At 44.4% G+C, this 14,681-nt stretch overlaps 1 protein-coding gene across 2 annotated transcripts in view; it reads left to right on the top strand.

Annotated features, from left to right (window-relative positions):
* Nucleotides 1-13,853, top strand: part of LOC135262708 (gamma-aminobutyric acid receptor subunit beta-2) — a 67,275-nt gene extending 53,422 nt beyond the window's left edge. The window contains exons 6-10 of one of the 2 annotated variants that reach the window (XM_064349852.1): nt 4,078-4,215; nt 7,088-7,240; nt 8,844-9,088; nt 11,346-11,486; nt 13,483-13,853. In XM_064349852.1, the coding sequence (XP_064205922.1) occupies nt 4,078-4,215; nt 7,088-7,240; nt 8,844-9,088; nt 11,346-11,486; nt 13,483-13,830 (1,025 nt within the window). In that variant the 3' untranslated portion in view covers nt 13,831-13,853. The remainder of the gene's footprint in view (nt 1-4,077; nt 4,216-7,087; nt 7,241-8,843; nt 9,089-11,345; nt 11,487-13,482) is intronic. The other variant, XM_064349854.1, reaches the window with a different exon arrangement.
* Nucleotides 13,854-14,681: the final 828 nt, after the last annotated feature.

The following is a 14,681-nucleotide window of genomic DNA, read 5'->3' as shown; positions in this document are numbered from 1 at the left end:
TTCTTTCCCTCCAGGAGTCGTAAAACCCTTTGATTGCGCTTCTCGCTCGTTCGGGTCAGGTGGCGCGATAGCGACCGCGGCGCCGCCGAACTGCCGGTCGGGTTTTAATTGGACGACCGGAAACGAGATTAAAGGGACTTCAGTCAACCGCCAATGTCAAAAATTAATTTGTGGTGCGGCGCGCGTGCGCACGCGCGGTCGAGGCACGTGCTGGGGAAACGGGGGCGTTCTCTGTGGACGGGGTTTTCGCTTTGGAGCTCTCCGACGGTCCGGTTCATCCGATACGCGTCAGAATTCCCGCGGTACGCGTCTTAAAGTGCTCGGCTCCCATTGGACGAACGCCGAGCGGACCTTGAAAACATCTCCCGCGTCCTAAGATGAGTTTGCATGTACGGGCTCGGAATTCGCTTCGGTCTAAAGCGAGGTTGCGTTTTTGCTGATGTGCCCCTGGTCTGTTTACCAAGTCACACGGTTAATTCGTGCCCAATACATGTTGTACATGTCATCCATTTGAGGCTTTCTGTGAAAAAAATGGTAGCCATTTTCTTTCCCAAATAGCCAAATTAAAATTCTGAATTGGTATTTTATTTGCGTTTGAATTGTTTGACCGTTACACTCTTGTTTCCTATATTTTATGTTTCTCAATAAAGATTCTGCCTCTGTTTCGGGGAGCATTCTGATTGGTTGGCTCGATTAGAAGGGCATATTCAGACGAAGGCCAGAGTAGCTTTTTTTGGAATGTCAGTGCTTCTAGCATTTAAACTTAGTGTTAATACTGAACATTTATTTGTTAATTTATTCATACATATTTTACAACCCACCTTAACTCAGACGCAGAGATCTGAGGTTGAATAATAACTAATAAATGCTATGGGCTTATTAAGAGTTAATTAACACCTTATTAAGGCTTAATAACTACTTATAAACACTTTGTAACTTCACTGGTTCCTAACGAACCTAAAAAAATATATATCTGACTAATATTGGTGATATTACTGACAGGCCCTTAACGTATGGTTAGTAATGAAGTAAGATCATCCTAATGAATAATTAGGAAATATGTATGTGCCTAAATTAGTATTTATTGAGCCATTACTATAGTCCTAAATACCCCTTAATATAGGAACCATATGAAGTGTTACCTTAGTAATTCACCATGGCATAGTGGGGGTTATTTCTGGTAAAGTTACAGTGGGAGTCAGTTGGGGATATCGGGGTTTGTACCCTGGACCCTGGGAGGCCGGGTGTGGTGACTTTGGTGAAATTTATTTATTTATGTTTTTCAGTTTTCTCTCTTTTCCTGTTGAGTTGGCGTTGACGCTGGCTCCCAGCGTTCCGTCCAGGCCCGAGCGCGGTGATGATGTAACAGGGATGACAGGGACGGGGGGGGGGGGGGAGGATAATTCATTAAGTCAGGCTCAATGGCACAGAAACAATGGAATTAATGGGATCCCGGAGTCAGGGTCCGCACGATGGCTAAACGCGCTGCTTTTTTTCCGCGCGACGCGTTCGCTACGTTTCCTCGCCGTGGCGACGGTGCCTCTGCGACCACGCGACCAGACACACACCCCCCCGCCAAGAGAGACGTGGACCGCCGGTCGCACCCGTGTAGCATAGCGGGGAGAGAGAGCGCGTTGTACGTTACTGTGGTGAGCTGACAGCGGTGGACTTATTATGTGCGGTCACCGTGACGATGTTGAAAAATTATTTCGGATAAAGCTGCTTGAGTTCGCCAAATATTCACAGTGTGGGAACCTTTCTGTCTTTTCTTTTCTTTTTTTTTACATTACAGCTGAATTACCTCAAAAGGGGCAAACTCTATAAATCAGAGCAAATTGCCCTGCACTGTGAAGCGGAACAAAGTGTGAATAAAGAATATTCTTTGAAATGAAAAAAAATAAAAAAAATAGAAATCCTTCCAATCTCAAGGTGTTTCTTTGAATTTATTTAACCATAGGCTAATAGATATCCTTAGATATGAAGATTAAAAACAGTAAAAAAAAAATTTTTTTAAATCTCTGAAGTCATCGATTATCTCGTATCGGTTAGCAGGAGTGGAGCTGCTGTGCGCCGGTGTGTGAGATATTAGGCAGAACTATGGCGGTAAATCATCGAAATGGCGGTTTGTGCTCGTTTGCTGGGATGATATACAGTAAGGTGCAACGCACAGGGCCCCTGCTCATCTGAGAGAACCGACTTTCCCCAACTTTGTGTTTTTCCACAAAAGAGTGTATGCATATGGAATAGTATGGCTGGTTACTGGAAAAAAATAAAACTTAATTATTCATAGCACCCGGGCTAAATAGGTCACTGGTTCTAATTATAAATGGAGGTAGAGGCAGTGCGAGAATGGGGCGGGGGCGGGGGGGTACGGGGGGGGGGGGGGGGCCTACGTGGTGAAAATCAGTGATGCTGTGTGTGTGTTGGGGGGCAGTGGAGGGGGGGAGCGAGTAACAACCAGCAGAACTACTGGGTTTAGGGCTCTGGCACAGAGACACACCCACACCCACACGCACACACACAAACGCACGTGCACACACACACATAGTCTCAGACACACACGCTCGCACACAGTTATGAACCTTCTAATAGCATATTTGTCATCTTACACCAAAAAAGAGTCCAAAACGTTATTAAATCATTTATAGCTTTTCTCCACTGCCAGGGTTCCCTCGGTTTGAGGCAAACAGCAACAACAATACTGCCTTTCAAAATTCATTTTCATTGTCGTTTTTTTTCTTCCTTGCGCATCAAGGTCTGTAATAGGATCCCCTGACAAAAGGAAGACTTCTCCACCAAGATTTCCCCCATGTTGAACACAAATATATCTGAGGCATTCACATGGATTATTTCAGCAGTGCTTCCCCATAGCAGACCGTGCGTTTTTTTATAAAGTGCTACTGGAGAGCACCCTTCGCCTCAGATACAGAGGTACCACGGTGGCTTTGAAATTGAGAGTTACCTCAAGCTGTCCACTTTACAGTAGACACATGGACAATTGGGTTTTTTTTTTTCATGGGCATTAATGTATGCGATGACAATAGACACTGATAGTGCACTCGACCAAAAATATAATGCCCTTGTCCTTGAGAAAAGTGCCACTTGTCTTTTATATAGTCTATATATATATATATATATATTTTTTTTTTAAATACTGTGCTATAATAAAATGGCTGGTTTATTGACTGAACACTAAAGAGAGAACGCGGACGTGTGGTGTGCAGGTCAGAGAACCTGACTATGTCGCAACGGTGTGAAAGATCCGCGAAGTGACCGCACCGTAGATCTGTTTGCGAGCTGGTTAACTTCACTCCTATTAAACGTTCATAATTTATCGGCCTGTCCGTCTTTGGTGCAATAAATAATAAAGTAGTCATTAATAATGGAAAATTATTTAAAGTTTTAGAGTCCACTATGCATTGCGGTTGAGTGTGAAAAGTTCCTTAAGTTTTTATTTTATTTATTTATTTATTCATTTTTACGGTTTCAGGTTTGCTTGGGCCATGCGAATGACTCTTTCTGAGCTCTACTCATTGACCAGTTTGAAAGCAAATTGGAGACAGATTATTGACTAATATGCATTGTGGGTATCTCTAAAGTTGGGAAAGGAGACTATACAGTATAATAAAATATAACCCATACAATCTCTTCCTGTCATTCCTGGGAATATAATGCAAGAAATGACATTGTATTCCTGGCTTTTTGACGTTCCTGAAATGTGGAACATGTGAACACCCATGTGAAAGATGTGAAGAGATCACATCTGAACTCTGAAAATAAACTTGAGAATTGAGAGTGAGAAAAAGGTAAATCTATGCCATTTCAAGTCACATGCTTTGTTTTCACGTGTGAAAATTGTAGTTCACGTTTGAAAAAGTTACGATGCAAATTTCACACAGCTTCAACCTATTATGTTTTCGCATGTGAAAATGCATGTGTGAAATTGTGGTTTTCACATGTGTATTTATTTATTTTTGATAAGGGATTGTCTGGATCGCTATGTGCCCCCCCACCCCCCACCCCAACAATGAACATCTGTTTTTGTGTCCCCCTCCCCCCACCCTCCCCCCACCCAAGATGGCTACACCACAGACGATATCGAGTTCTACTGGCGAGGGGGGGATCATGCAGTAACCGGAGTGGAGAGAATAGAGCTTCCTCAGTTTTCCATCGTGGACTACAAGCTCATCTCCAAGAACGTGGTCTTCTCAACAGGTACGGTGCCCTCCTGTCAGCGTTTCGCAAAAAAAATGGACTAAACGTTGTCCCGATACAGCCGATCTCATGGGGCTAATGCGAGCGATGTTGACAACCCAGAATGCATCTGTAATCTGGTCTGCTGTGTGAGGCGGGAGCAATTTTCGTGACAGTGACCTGGTTAGTTCTGAAGCATCTGTTCTCCCTCTCACCGTGCTGGAGAATGGCAAAGGGGACGTAGGACCGCGCTTTTACTGAGACGACGGAGCCTGGCCTAACAAGGAAATAAAAGGCTTGTGTCAGACCAGAGGCAAATCAAATTGTTTTCTTACCCCCGGGGGAAGCCCCCCTATTCCTACCCCCACCCCCCTTCCCTTGCCCCCGATGTCGAACCCACCAGCTGTAGCACAGCACCTGCCTCACTTTGCATTCTGGGGAAATTACTGCCAGTTGCCGCTTAACAGGGGACAACACATTAAAGCATCCTCATCGTTACCACGGTCACCACATAAAAAAGAAAGACTACCCCATGTACTGGGCATCGTCGACGAATATGTTTGCAGACGCTCTCCTGCGTCAAAGTCAGTCTACTTTTCCAGCGTTTGCACAGGGGGGGTTCCCTAAATTTTTGAGTGACCAGCCAGGGGAGAAGAGTAGCCACCTAGGGGTGTTGTTGCTAACAGATTTTTCCAATGGGTTCATTTATGTATGGCTTAACGAGGGGGGAAAAATCAAGGACCTTAACGGTTTTTGCGTTTTGAGTAACAACATGTTTGTCACGTTGTTCGGCCGATAGCCTAGATAGACTTTTTATCCCCCACAGTCTTGAGTCTTGATCGCTCTATCTAAAAGTAGCCGGCCAAACAGAGGTGTGTAATCCGCTATGTAGCCGACGTTTGGGGAACTCCGTGCATTTATCGTCGATGGTGAGTGTGTAGTGGGTGCGCTCACAGAGTGTGCTCTCGGTACTCTCCTATATGCGCCTTCTGTCCAGCTGTGTTGGCTCAGCATTTCGCCGTCTACAGCTTCTCAAGCAGTTCCAGAGGGCGCTAAGCTAACGTGCTAACGCAAGCCTCCCCGCCACACTTAGCCCCCTGCAGGGAAGGGGGGGTAGGACAGGGCCCCTGTAGTGGGCTCACACAAGGCAGCCGGGGTGAGCTAGGGTCTGCGGACTGTGCGCCGTTCACCTGCGACGCGTTCCGCGCGCATCGAAGGCCGCAGGTGAGGCTCTGAAGTGCTCTCCGTTTGAAAGGTCAATCGAAGGTGCCCGAGCGTTACCGTGGAGATCTGTGTAGACACCGTGTTTCCCCGTACATGCCTAGTACTCACATGGACGTTTTCCACATCGTTGGGCAGGAGTGGGAGGAAAAAGCACAAATGTGCAGTCTAGGTAGGGAAAGGGGGGGGGGGGGGGTTGTCCACTCTGCTGCTAGAGTGTCTGTAGCCTGTGGGACAGTACCCCATAGGGTATGAGGGGGGGCAGGGAGTGAGGTGAGGTGGGGGGGGGGTTGGGGGGGCAACCCTGCTCTGGAGCGCTGAGCACATTTCATAAGTTATTTAAAAAATGTTGTTCGAACTGGTGAATTATTCATGAGCTACATTTTCATATTCATGAATTTGTCATGCCGGTATTCCAGAACGCAGAGCGGCAGAAGAAGAACGACGCTTTCGGAAAAAAGAGCCCCCTGAATTAAGAGCAGATGAGGAAGGAGCTGTCAGGGGGTGGATCGTATAATTGAGTTTACACAGACAAACAATTTCGATCTGAAAACTCCATATTGTTCCAGATTCAGCGAAGCTGCCCTGAGCGTGGCGGGCCGCAAGCTAAAAGCTAAACGTTTTTTTTTATTTTTTAAACGGACGTCGGAGATACATTTGTGAGATTCAAAGAGGGGAATGCGGTTATTTGTGGAGTACATTGGCCTCCTTATGGATAAATGATGTTATTTTATTGGATTATGTCTTTCCCTCGGCTGACATTCATAGCCGCGCTTTTTCATAGCGGGTAATTTACGGGCGCAGTTTCAGATTTGAGCGCCTTTGCCAGGAGGGTGAGAGTGCGCCGTTGCTTCCTCGGGTTGCGAAGCCGGTGTTTTAATCGCAGCTTCACACCGATGGTGACAAAAAAAAACAACAACGCTGTTGGCGGAACTGTCGAATGGCGGTAAGGCGCGGGAAAGTGGGAGGAGCCCGAACCCACGGAAAGCGTTTTGGGTTCCGCTGAGCCGCGCCTCTCAAGCTTCGCGCACTCGGAGCGGCGAGCGGGCTCGCGGCCCGGCTGGGTTTCGCCGTTGGCCCCTCCCGTCGTGGCGTTTAAAAGCGGTTCGCGCCACGCGCCCTCCTCTCGCTCCATCGGGACGGCGGGCCGGGCGGCGAGCTCTCTGAGCCCGAGAGGCCGAGGTTTGCACACCGCCCCAAGCGCTGCCCTGTGACCAGAATCCTATTCCCGTACCTGCAGGACCCCCCTCCCTACTCACAGCGATGGCCCCTCTTTAGGCAGGTCTATCCAGACTCAGGTGGCAGGATACAGCTCCTCTCCTGGCTCTGATTTGTAACCGCCAGCTCCGGGGACACCTGCAAAATCACCTGTTTTTGTATTCTATTACTGAAAGGAGGACTTCTGCCTCCTGTGTTGATTTAGTCTCAGCCTGTGCCATGGAATATAGAATGCCCTGAATTCACATATTCCCTTGAATATTCACTAAATCGAATACATACAGTACGCTGGTCTTTATCTACACCGGTCCATGGGGGTTCTTTGCACAGAAATTTTAAGGAAGCTAAAAAAAACTGGAACAAGGGGTGAGGGGAGGCAGGAGGGGGGGAGACAGGACTGTGTGCACCCCAGTTTTCACCGGGAATGTCTGCGTGTCCCCCTGTGACTTGGCAGGGTCCTATCCACGGCTGTCCCTCAGTTTTAAGCTGAAGAGGAACATCGGGTACTTCATCCTGCAGACTTACATGCCTTCCATCCTGATCACCATCCTGTCCTGGGTCTCCTTCTGGATAAACTACGATGCCTCCGCTGCCAGAGTGGCTTTAGGTAAGAGGTCAGAGTTCACGTGGATCATGTGATCAGAGTTTGTTCCCTGATGCTCTGACTCAGTACGATCATTTTTTTGTTTTGTTTTGTTTTGTTTTGTTTTGTTTTGCCGCGCCTCTCTGGAAAACAAGCAGAGATTGAAATGTTTACTTGCTCTGCTCAATTTTTATTTCTGTGCTCCCGCTGTACAAAGCATTCTTCTCTTGTCACAAATATGACTCAGATTATTTCTGAGTGACGGATGACTGTCTTTGCTTGTTTATGTTTTGAATCGAGTGCCTGTGCATGTTTCTTTCTTTATTTTGTATTTTTTTTTTTAGTAATACATTTTTATTTATTTATTTTTTAAACCTGTCATCTTTGATTACGTAAGCTCACCCCACTCAGGTCTGAGAAGCTACCCTGTGTCATACTCAACAAAATGTCTGCCGCTGCCATCTCCCTGAATGAGCGGAGCACTCTCGGTGATTGGAGCCTGACCCGCGTTGTTTGTCTACCTGAAAGGAGCGTGTGCTTTAATGAAAAAGGCTGTGGACTCCCAGAACCCAGAGCTCAGTTTTTTGGGAGAGCGTTCAGTGTGCCTGCCTGGCCAAAGCCTCGGCTGCAGTCCAACCACAGGAAGGGGGGGGGGAGCCAGGGGCTGTCCACTCCCAGCCAATCAGTGCGCAATAAAAAGCAGGCGGCCACTGCAATAGGACAGTGCCGACGGCCTCCCATTGGTCCAGACCGGAGAGTTATACTGCAGTGGCGCTGCCTGCCAAGTGGTCTGTAATCACTCCGAATTTGACCGAGTGCAGAACACGCGCACACGGTTGACTTTGCTGATACAAATCAAACACACTGGCAACGGCAGGGGAATGTGCCGGAAATGCAGAGTGATGTGAATAATAAGAGGGTAGGGAGGGCCAACTTCCACATCCTCTCAGAAAACATTCACAGTACAAGTGCAGACATATTTGCATCATATAATATATTTATGAAGAGACCACCCCATTTTTTTTTGAAGACGAACCAGGGTTACTGCACCAAATATTGATTGATTGTATCCTTCCTAAGTGAAGGCACTGCTATTTGTATTATTCATTTGTGGGTATAAACTTGTTTTGTCTGCATTATTCAGTGTATAACAACACTGCATCAAACTTGATCAGTAGTTCATGAAAGCATATCAAAAATTAAAACATTTTTTTATACTGACGCATACCCCTAAACTATGAAAGTGAAAATTAGTTGCAGTCTCTATTTTCATCCAGAGCTGATCTAGGGAAACTTACATTTGTCATACATCCATTTATGGCCTCTTATGTTTTGTTACAGGTAGACATAGTTTTACCAGAACTGCGTCAATCATTCTGCTTTTAAAGCAGTGGTAGCCTGGAGATCTACCATCCTGTAGGTTTTCATTTTAAACCCAAATTTTGGCACACCTGATTCTATTATTTAGCAGCTCAATGACATCTCTAGTTGTTGAATGATGTGTGTATTTTGTTAGGGTTGGAGTGAAAACCTACAGGGCTGTAGATCTCCAGGAACAGGGTTGGTCACCACCGTTTCCAAGCGACCGCGTCTCACCACGGCGACCACTCCCTTCCCCTTTCCTCAGGTATCACCACGGTGCTGACCATGACCACCATCAACACCCACCTGCGCGAGACCCTGCCCAAGATCCCCTACGTGAAGGCCATCGACATGTACCTGATGGGCTGCTTCGTCTTCGTCTTCCTGGCGCTGCTGGAGTACGCGCTGGTCAACTACATCTTCTTCGGCCGCGGGCCTCAGCGCCAGAAGAAGGCCGCGGAGAAGGCGGCCACCGCCAACAACGAGAAGATGAGGATGGAGGCCAACAAGGTACGGAAAACGCTCGCGTTCCCGCCAAAAAAAAAAAAAAAAAAAAAAGTGCAGAGTCAGGCCTCAGAGTTCACTTTACGTGAGAGTACCCGCTCGCTTTTTTTATCTCTGTAATATAGCGCATGTAAGATGTAAGATGTTATCTTCACTTTGATCCCTAGTCTTTGAACCTAATGTTTGCGTTGTGAGTTGCTCTCGATAGACGTGTCTGCTAAATGCCAGGAATGTAATAACTAGTCATGCATTTACTTCTCCTGTTGAGAATAACACTGCAGTATACATATGTTAAAGTTATTGCTGTAGTTATTTTAGACAGATCTTTGGACTGTTTTTTTAGTGAAATGAGCTTAATTTGTATAATGTTTTACATGCATTTACTGTATATGATTTAATGGTGTTGGTAATCTGATGAGGAATGTTTTGGCTGTTTTTTAATCACCCAAGTGCTCTTGATTTAGGTGTGTCTGTCTCCTCCTAAGTGGCAGAGACTCCAATGCGTAAAACTTGTTCTTGTGCCGTGAATCTTCGTATTTATTGTACTGTACCTGTCCAGTTTGTTCCCATGTCTTCACTGTGATCTCACTGTTTGACTTTTTGATTTCTGTGGAATGGCTTAGGTGCACATAGGCACCATAACACATTTTTTTTAATCTAAATGTTAGATGAAAACATTGTTTCTCGGTGCACTAATCTCTTGCATATACACTAACCAAAACCATTTTCCAGCCACAGATTCTCTTTTTTATGTAAAGCCAGGGCCAGTGTAGATGAGGGGGGAAATGGTTGTTGATAAAGTTTTACTTCTTGAACACAGCATTCTGGGTAGCCAGCTAGTTTCAGATGACCCTCTTTTATTGAAAGCCATTAATATTCCCATTCCTACCTTACACACAGAACCCAAAAGCATTATGAAGCAAAACACCAAACGGTGACACCGATTTAGGAAAGTAAAAGAAATGGAAAAGTAAAAGGTTTTTTTTTGCTGTCAGAGAAAATTTGATTCGATTACCGTCGCTGTTTTATGCAGAGAGTGCCTATTGCTTTCCACTGGGCTACATTACACAGCTTTTAGTTAGAGTACCAGCCACAGTCCAAAATGAAATCACTGTAGAGGCTGCTTCAGATTGCATGCATTATTTGAAAAAAAAAAAATGTTATATTTTTTCCTCAGAAGTACTAATTTTATCCCCTTCGGAGTTCAGTTTGTTGTGGTAATTACTAGGGGGCTGTTACTATAGTTATCATTCGACATGTATATTTAGTTTGAGGCTTGGGATTAATTGTATTTTCTGAAATAGCTACACATATTTGAGAGAAATCCCAGAGTACATGTTTAGTTGGACATGCTCAAGCTCAAGCTCAAGCTCAATGCCCATTTGTCAAAGCTGATATTGTATATGTCCAATCACATTCTCCCCTTGAATTTAATTACTCAGAACAGCTACCCGGGGCAACTTAGTACTAAACACAGAAATAGTCTATAATCTTTGATTGTGAATATTTTTTATGTTGCACATTTCTTACTGCTTGTTAAAGCATACAAACAGCAGAAAGAATGGCTGCATCATGATTAGAGCCTTAATGTTGCAATAGAGACACGTTTTCCACAAATTATCACACACACTTACAGTAAATATCTGGTTAGCCCAGTGTGCTAGGCTAAGCTACACTCATGCTCATGGTCTGTCAGTACCAGTTGCAGCTTTCATCAAAATGGGCATATTGTCAATTAACTATTTACTTTCCCAGTGCCAACACTGAATTTCCTGCATTGCACTTCTTTTATAAGTGATAAGATCAGTTGCTTTTAGCACACACAGTACAGGCAAGGATGAGTGGGTATGGTTTAATAAATTCTATTTGATTTTGGGAAATGCTTGAGCATCTTTCGCTTGGTGCTGCGTAAAATCAAACAAAAGCTACGAAAGATGTTTTAAAATGCATGCTTTCTCCAGAAAATCACGGAGCTGTATCGGGTCTCCCTTGCAGGTGAGAGGCCATCTTGGAGGAGTGTTTTGGGGGACTTGCATGGCTCCATTTTGTGGCTGAAATCCCAAAATGGCAGCACTTCCTCAAACTCTCTCAGTTTATGTAGTGTAATGTGACACCTGTAAACGTTTCCCCTTTTTACGATCGCGGCTAAAGTGAATTCTTCCATTTTTTAATTTTTAATGTTTTTTATTTACTTATTTATTTATTTATTTATTTGCCGTTACGTCTCTCGGCAACTGACAGTGATGATTTTGTATGCTTGCAGTGGTTGGTGGGAAATGTAGTTCAGAGAGACGATGCTCTGTATGCAAGAATGAAACAGAGGGATATTGACGCTCATGACTCGATGTGGGAACCGATCTTTGTGGAGGATGCAGCAATAGGACTAGGGGAGCAAAAGAATAAGGTACTGAATGAACAGACGACAGTGATGACTCACAGTGCGATAAATATTCATTAATATAACCAACCAGAACCAAATGTGTAGTTGTTTTTATTTTATTTATTTTTTTATTTTTATTTTGTTTGTTTTTGCCTTCGATTATTGATTTATTTATTTGTAATTTGAAAGCAATAGCCATCTCCATCACCACCATTATTTTCCTTTCCCCTGTACTCCACGAGATAGAGTACACTCGTACCCAGGAAACCAGTGTGGCAGGTTGACAGTTGGTGTCATGATGATAACTTCAGTTCTGGTGATTTCGCAAGTTTCTGTAGTGTACTTTATAATGAAACTGTTTCAGTGTTACTTTAATATTTATATATTTATATATTTTCCCCACTGAATGTAAGGCATAACTCCTTCTCAGAGACAATTCATGAATTTAGGAAAGAAGCAACATGGTGTAAGGGTCCCTGCGATGGACTGGTGACCTGTCCAGGGCGTATTCCTGCCTCTCAGTGCATGCTGGGATAGGTTCCAGCACACCCCGTGATCCTGACCAGGAATAAGCGGGTATAGATAATGCAAGCTCCCCATTGGTCGGGTGGAGAATGCCGAAGGACAGAAAATAGGATTAGAGCACGATTATTCTGTACCTGACAGATACGACAGACTTACCGTTTTGTTGAATAGGCTTGTGTGAGAGGCTTGGTGGCAGGCTAAGCTACATGATCTAAGCACCTATTAGTACTGATTTAGGGAGCAACTGAGATTTATTAGACAAGACATACATTTTGCCTTTTGTACTTTTCACTGAAAAGCGAAGATAATTAGCGTCTGTACTGGTTACTGGTGTTCAGATCCGATGTTAGGACATACTGTGGCATTCACCTTGTCTATGCAGCCCTATCTTTTTCCTTTCATCAAAAATACATATATTGTTACTGTTTATTCCAATTCTGTCTTCTCATTTTTTTGTTTGTTTTTATGTTTATTTACCTGTGAAGTCTGCACACTATACAAATGGGTGGAATTTGGAGATCATGATGCTAAAGATGTACCTTTCAGGTTGCAAGGTTTGTTTGACAATATGTAAAATTATCAAAAGTAAAATAAAATAAAACGTTTTTTTCTAGTATATGCCGTATAGACAGGCACAAATTGTACCTATTGTGAAAACATTTTTTTAAAATAATGATTTATGTATCATAATTGCCCAGAATTACATTGTGGCTCAAATGAATATACCTACTTCCAAGCTAAGCTGGCATGGCATTGTGGAATGGCAGTGTAGCGGTTAGCGCAGTTGCCTCGCAAGAAGGCTCCAGTTTCGAGTCCGGGCCGGCCGGATCCTCTCTCTGTGTGGAGTTTGCATGTTCTGGCCGTGTGGGTTTCCTCCGGGTACCCCGGTTTCCTCCCACTGTCCAAAGACATGCATGTCAGGTTAGGTACACTCCTGCCATTGTCCTTGACCCAAGGCACTGGCCTCAGAACTGGAGCTGGTCCCCAGGCGCTGCACTGTGGCTGCCACTGCTCCTGAGTAGTAGTTAGGTGGGATTAAATGCAGAGGACAAATTACCACACAGGGTTAAATAGAAGTCAATATTAAAAAGTATGTGTATGTTATGCACAAACAAGTTTGTTCCAAGTATACTGTTTTGAGGAGTTGATCAGTTCCGCACTAGATTATTAATAAGTATGAAATCACAAAACTAGCCTTCTAAGAATGGGGTTTTACTTACCAATAGTCTTTACAGTGTAAATGACAAACAAGAACGGGGGAATAAGGAGACAACGATGTCAAAGCCAGCTTAACTTGAACGTGGTATATCTTTGTGTCAGAATCCACTTATGCAATCCTGCAGTAGCAAATGAGCTCTGGTTAGCCAGCTGCCAATCAACCAGCAAAGCCTTCAGGGTTTTTAGCGATGATGATGAATGATGAAGATTCCCACGGCTCCCTCCACTAATAGCCCCCCCCCACCCCCCCCCCCCGCCCTTGTCTGTCGCCTCGTAGATGGACCCGCACGAAAACATCCTCCTGAGCACCCTGGAGATCAAGAACGAGATGGGGGCGTCGGAGCTGACGCTGGGCCTGGGCGACCCGCGCAGCACCATGCTGGCGTACGACAGCTCCACGCTGCAGTACCGCAAGGCGGGGCTGGCGCGGCACAACTTCGGGCGCAACGCGCTGGAGCGCCACGTGGCGCAGAAGAAGAGCCGGTTACGGAGGCGCGCCTCCCAGCTCAAGATCACCATCCCCGACTTGACTGACGTAAACTCTATCGACAAGTGGTCGCGGATGATCTTCCCCACCGTCTTCTCCTTCTTCAACATCATCTACTGGCTTTATTACGTCAACTGAGAGACGTAATGTGAGCGATGGTGGTGGGGGGGTGGGGGCGGGGGTGGTGGGGGTGGGCGGGGTGGGAGGGGTGAAAAAGAGAAGAAGAAGGGGAAAAAAAACGACAAAAAAAAAAAACGCCACTCCTCCTTTTTCCGGTTAATTTTACAACGCAGAGCAAGACTTTGAATTACTACATCCAAACTAAATTCAGGACTGACTCCATTCGACCCTGGAACACCTTAATTGCTGGCTAACACATAACAACCTTAGGAGCGAGAGTGAACAAGAATATTCCTGGTGCCTGTTCCAGAATTTTAGTTTTGTCACCTATAGTTTACAGAGTGGATCGAGTACTTAAGAATTTGTTTGCATATTGATTTATTTTTTACATTTATTTTGTTTAATATAGTAATTAATTTGTAGCTATGATTGAATATAGATAGTTTAACAATTGCAGGAGGACAAGCATTATAGAATGGTTTAAATTAAATCATCCTACAAAAATAGTTACAAATGCACATATCAAACAGGTATTATCAAATATATCTCTGATTCATGAAATCAAAGTAACAACGATTAGCACTATACACCAAGACATTTGTCTTTATATTGCCAAAATGTAAATTTCTACAGTGTGTAATTTACAAGTTTGAAACATGCACTAGAAAGATAGACATGTTCACCTAACTTTTTTCTAACTCAGTAGAATGATATCAGATATTGATAATGTTATGCATTATTTCATTTCAAAGAAATCTTTTCAGATATATTAGGATTTATTTGACAATCATTTTACTTTACATTTTTGCCAAACGGAGTTGACAGAAACAGATTGTAAAAGCAGAACAGTAAGCGGCATCAGACATGCC

The sequence above is a fragment of the Anguilla rostrata genome, chromosome 9, assembly GCF_018555375.3.
Source record: "Anguilla rostrata isolate EN2019 chromosome 9, ASM1855537v3, whole genome shotgun sequence".
Lineage (NCBI taxonomy): Eukaryota > Metazoa > Chordata > Actinopteri > Anguilliformes > Anguillidae > Anguilla > Anguilla rostrata.
Note: the sequence above shows the minus strand (reverse complement) of the source record. Positions and strands in the feature narration are given on the sequence as shown.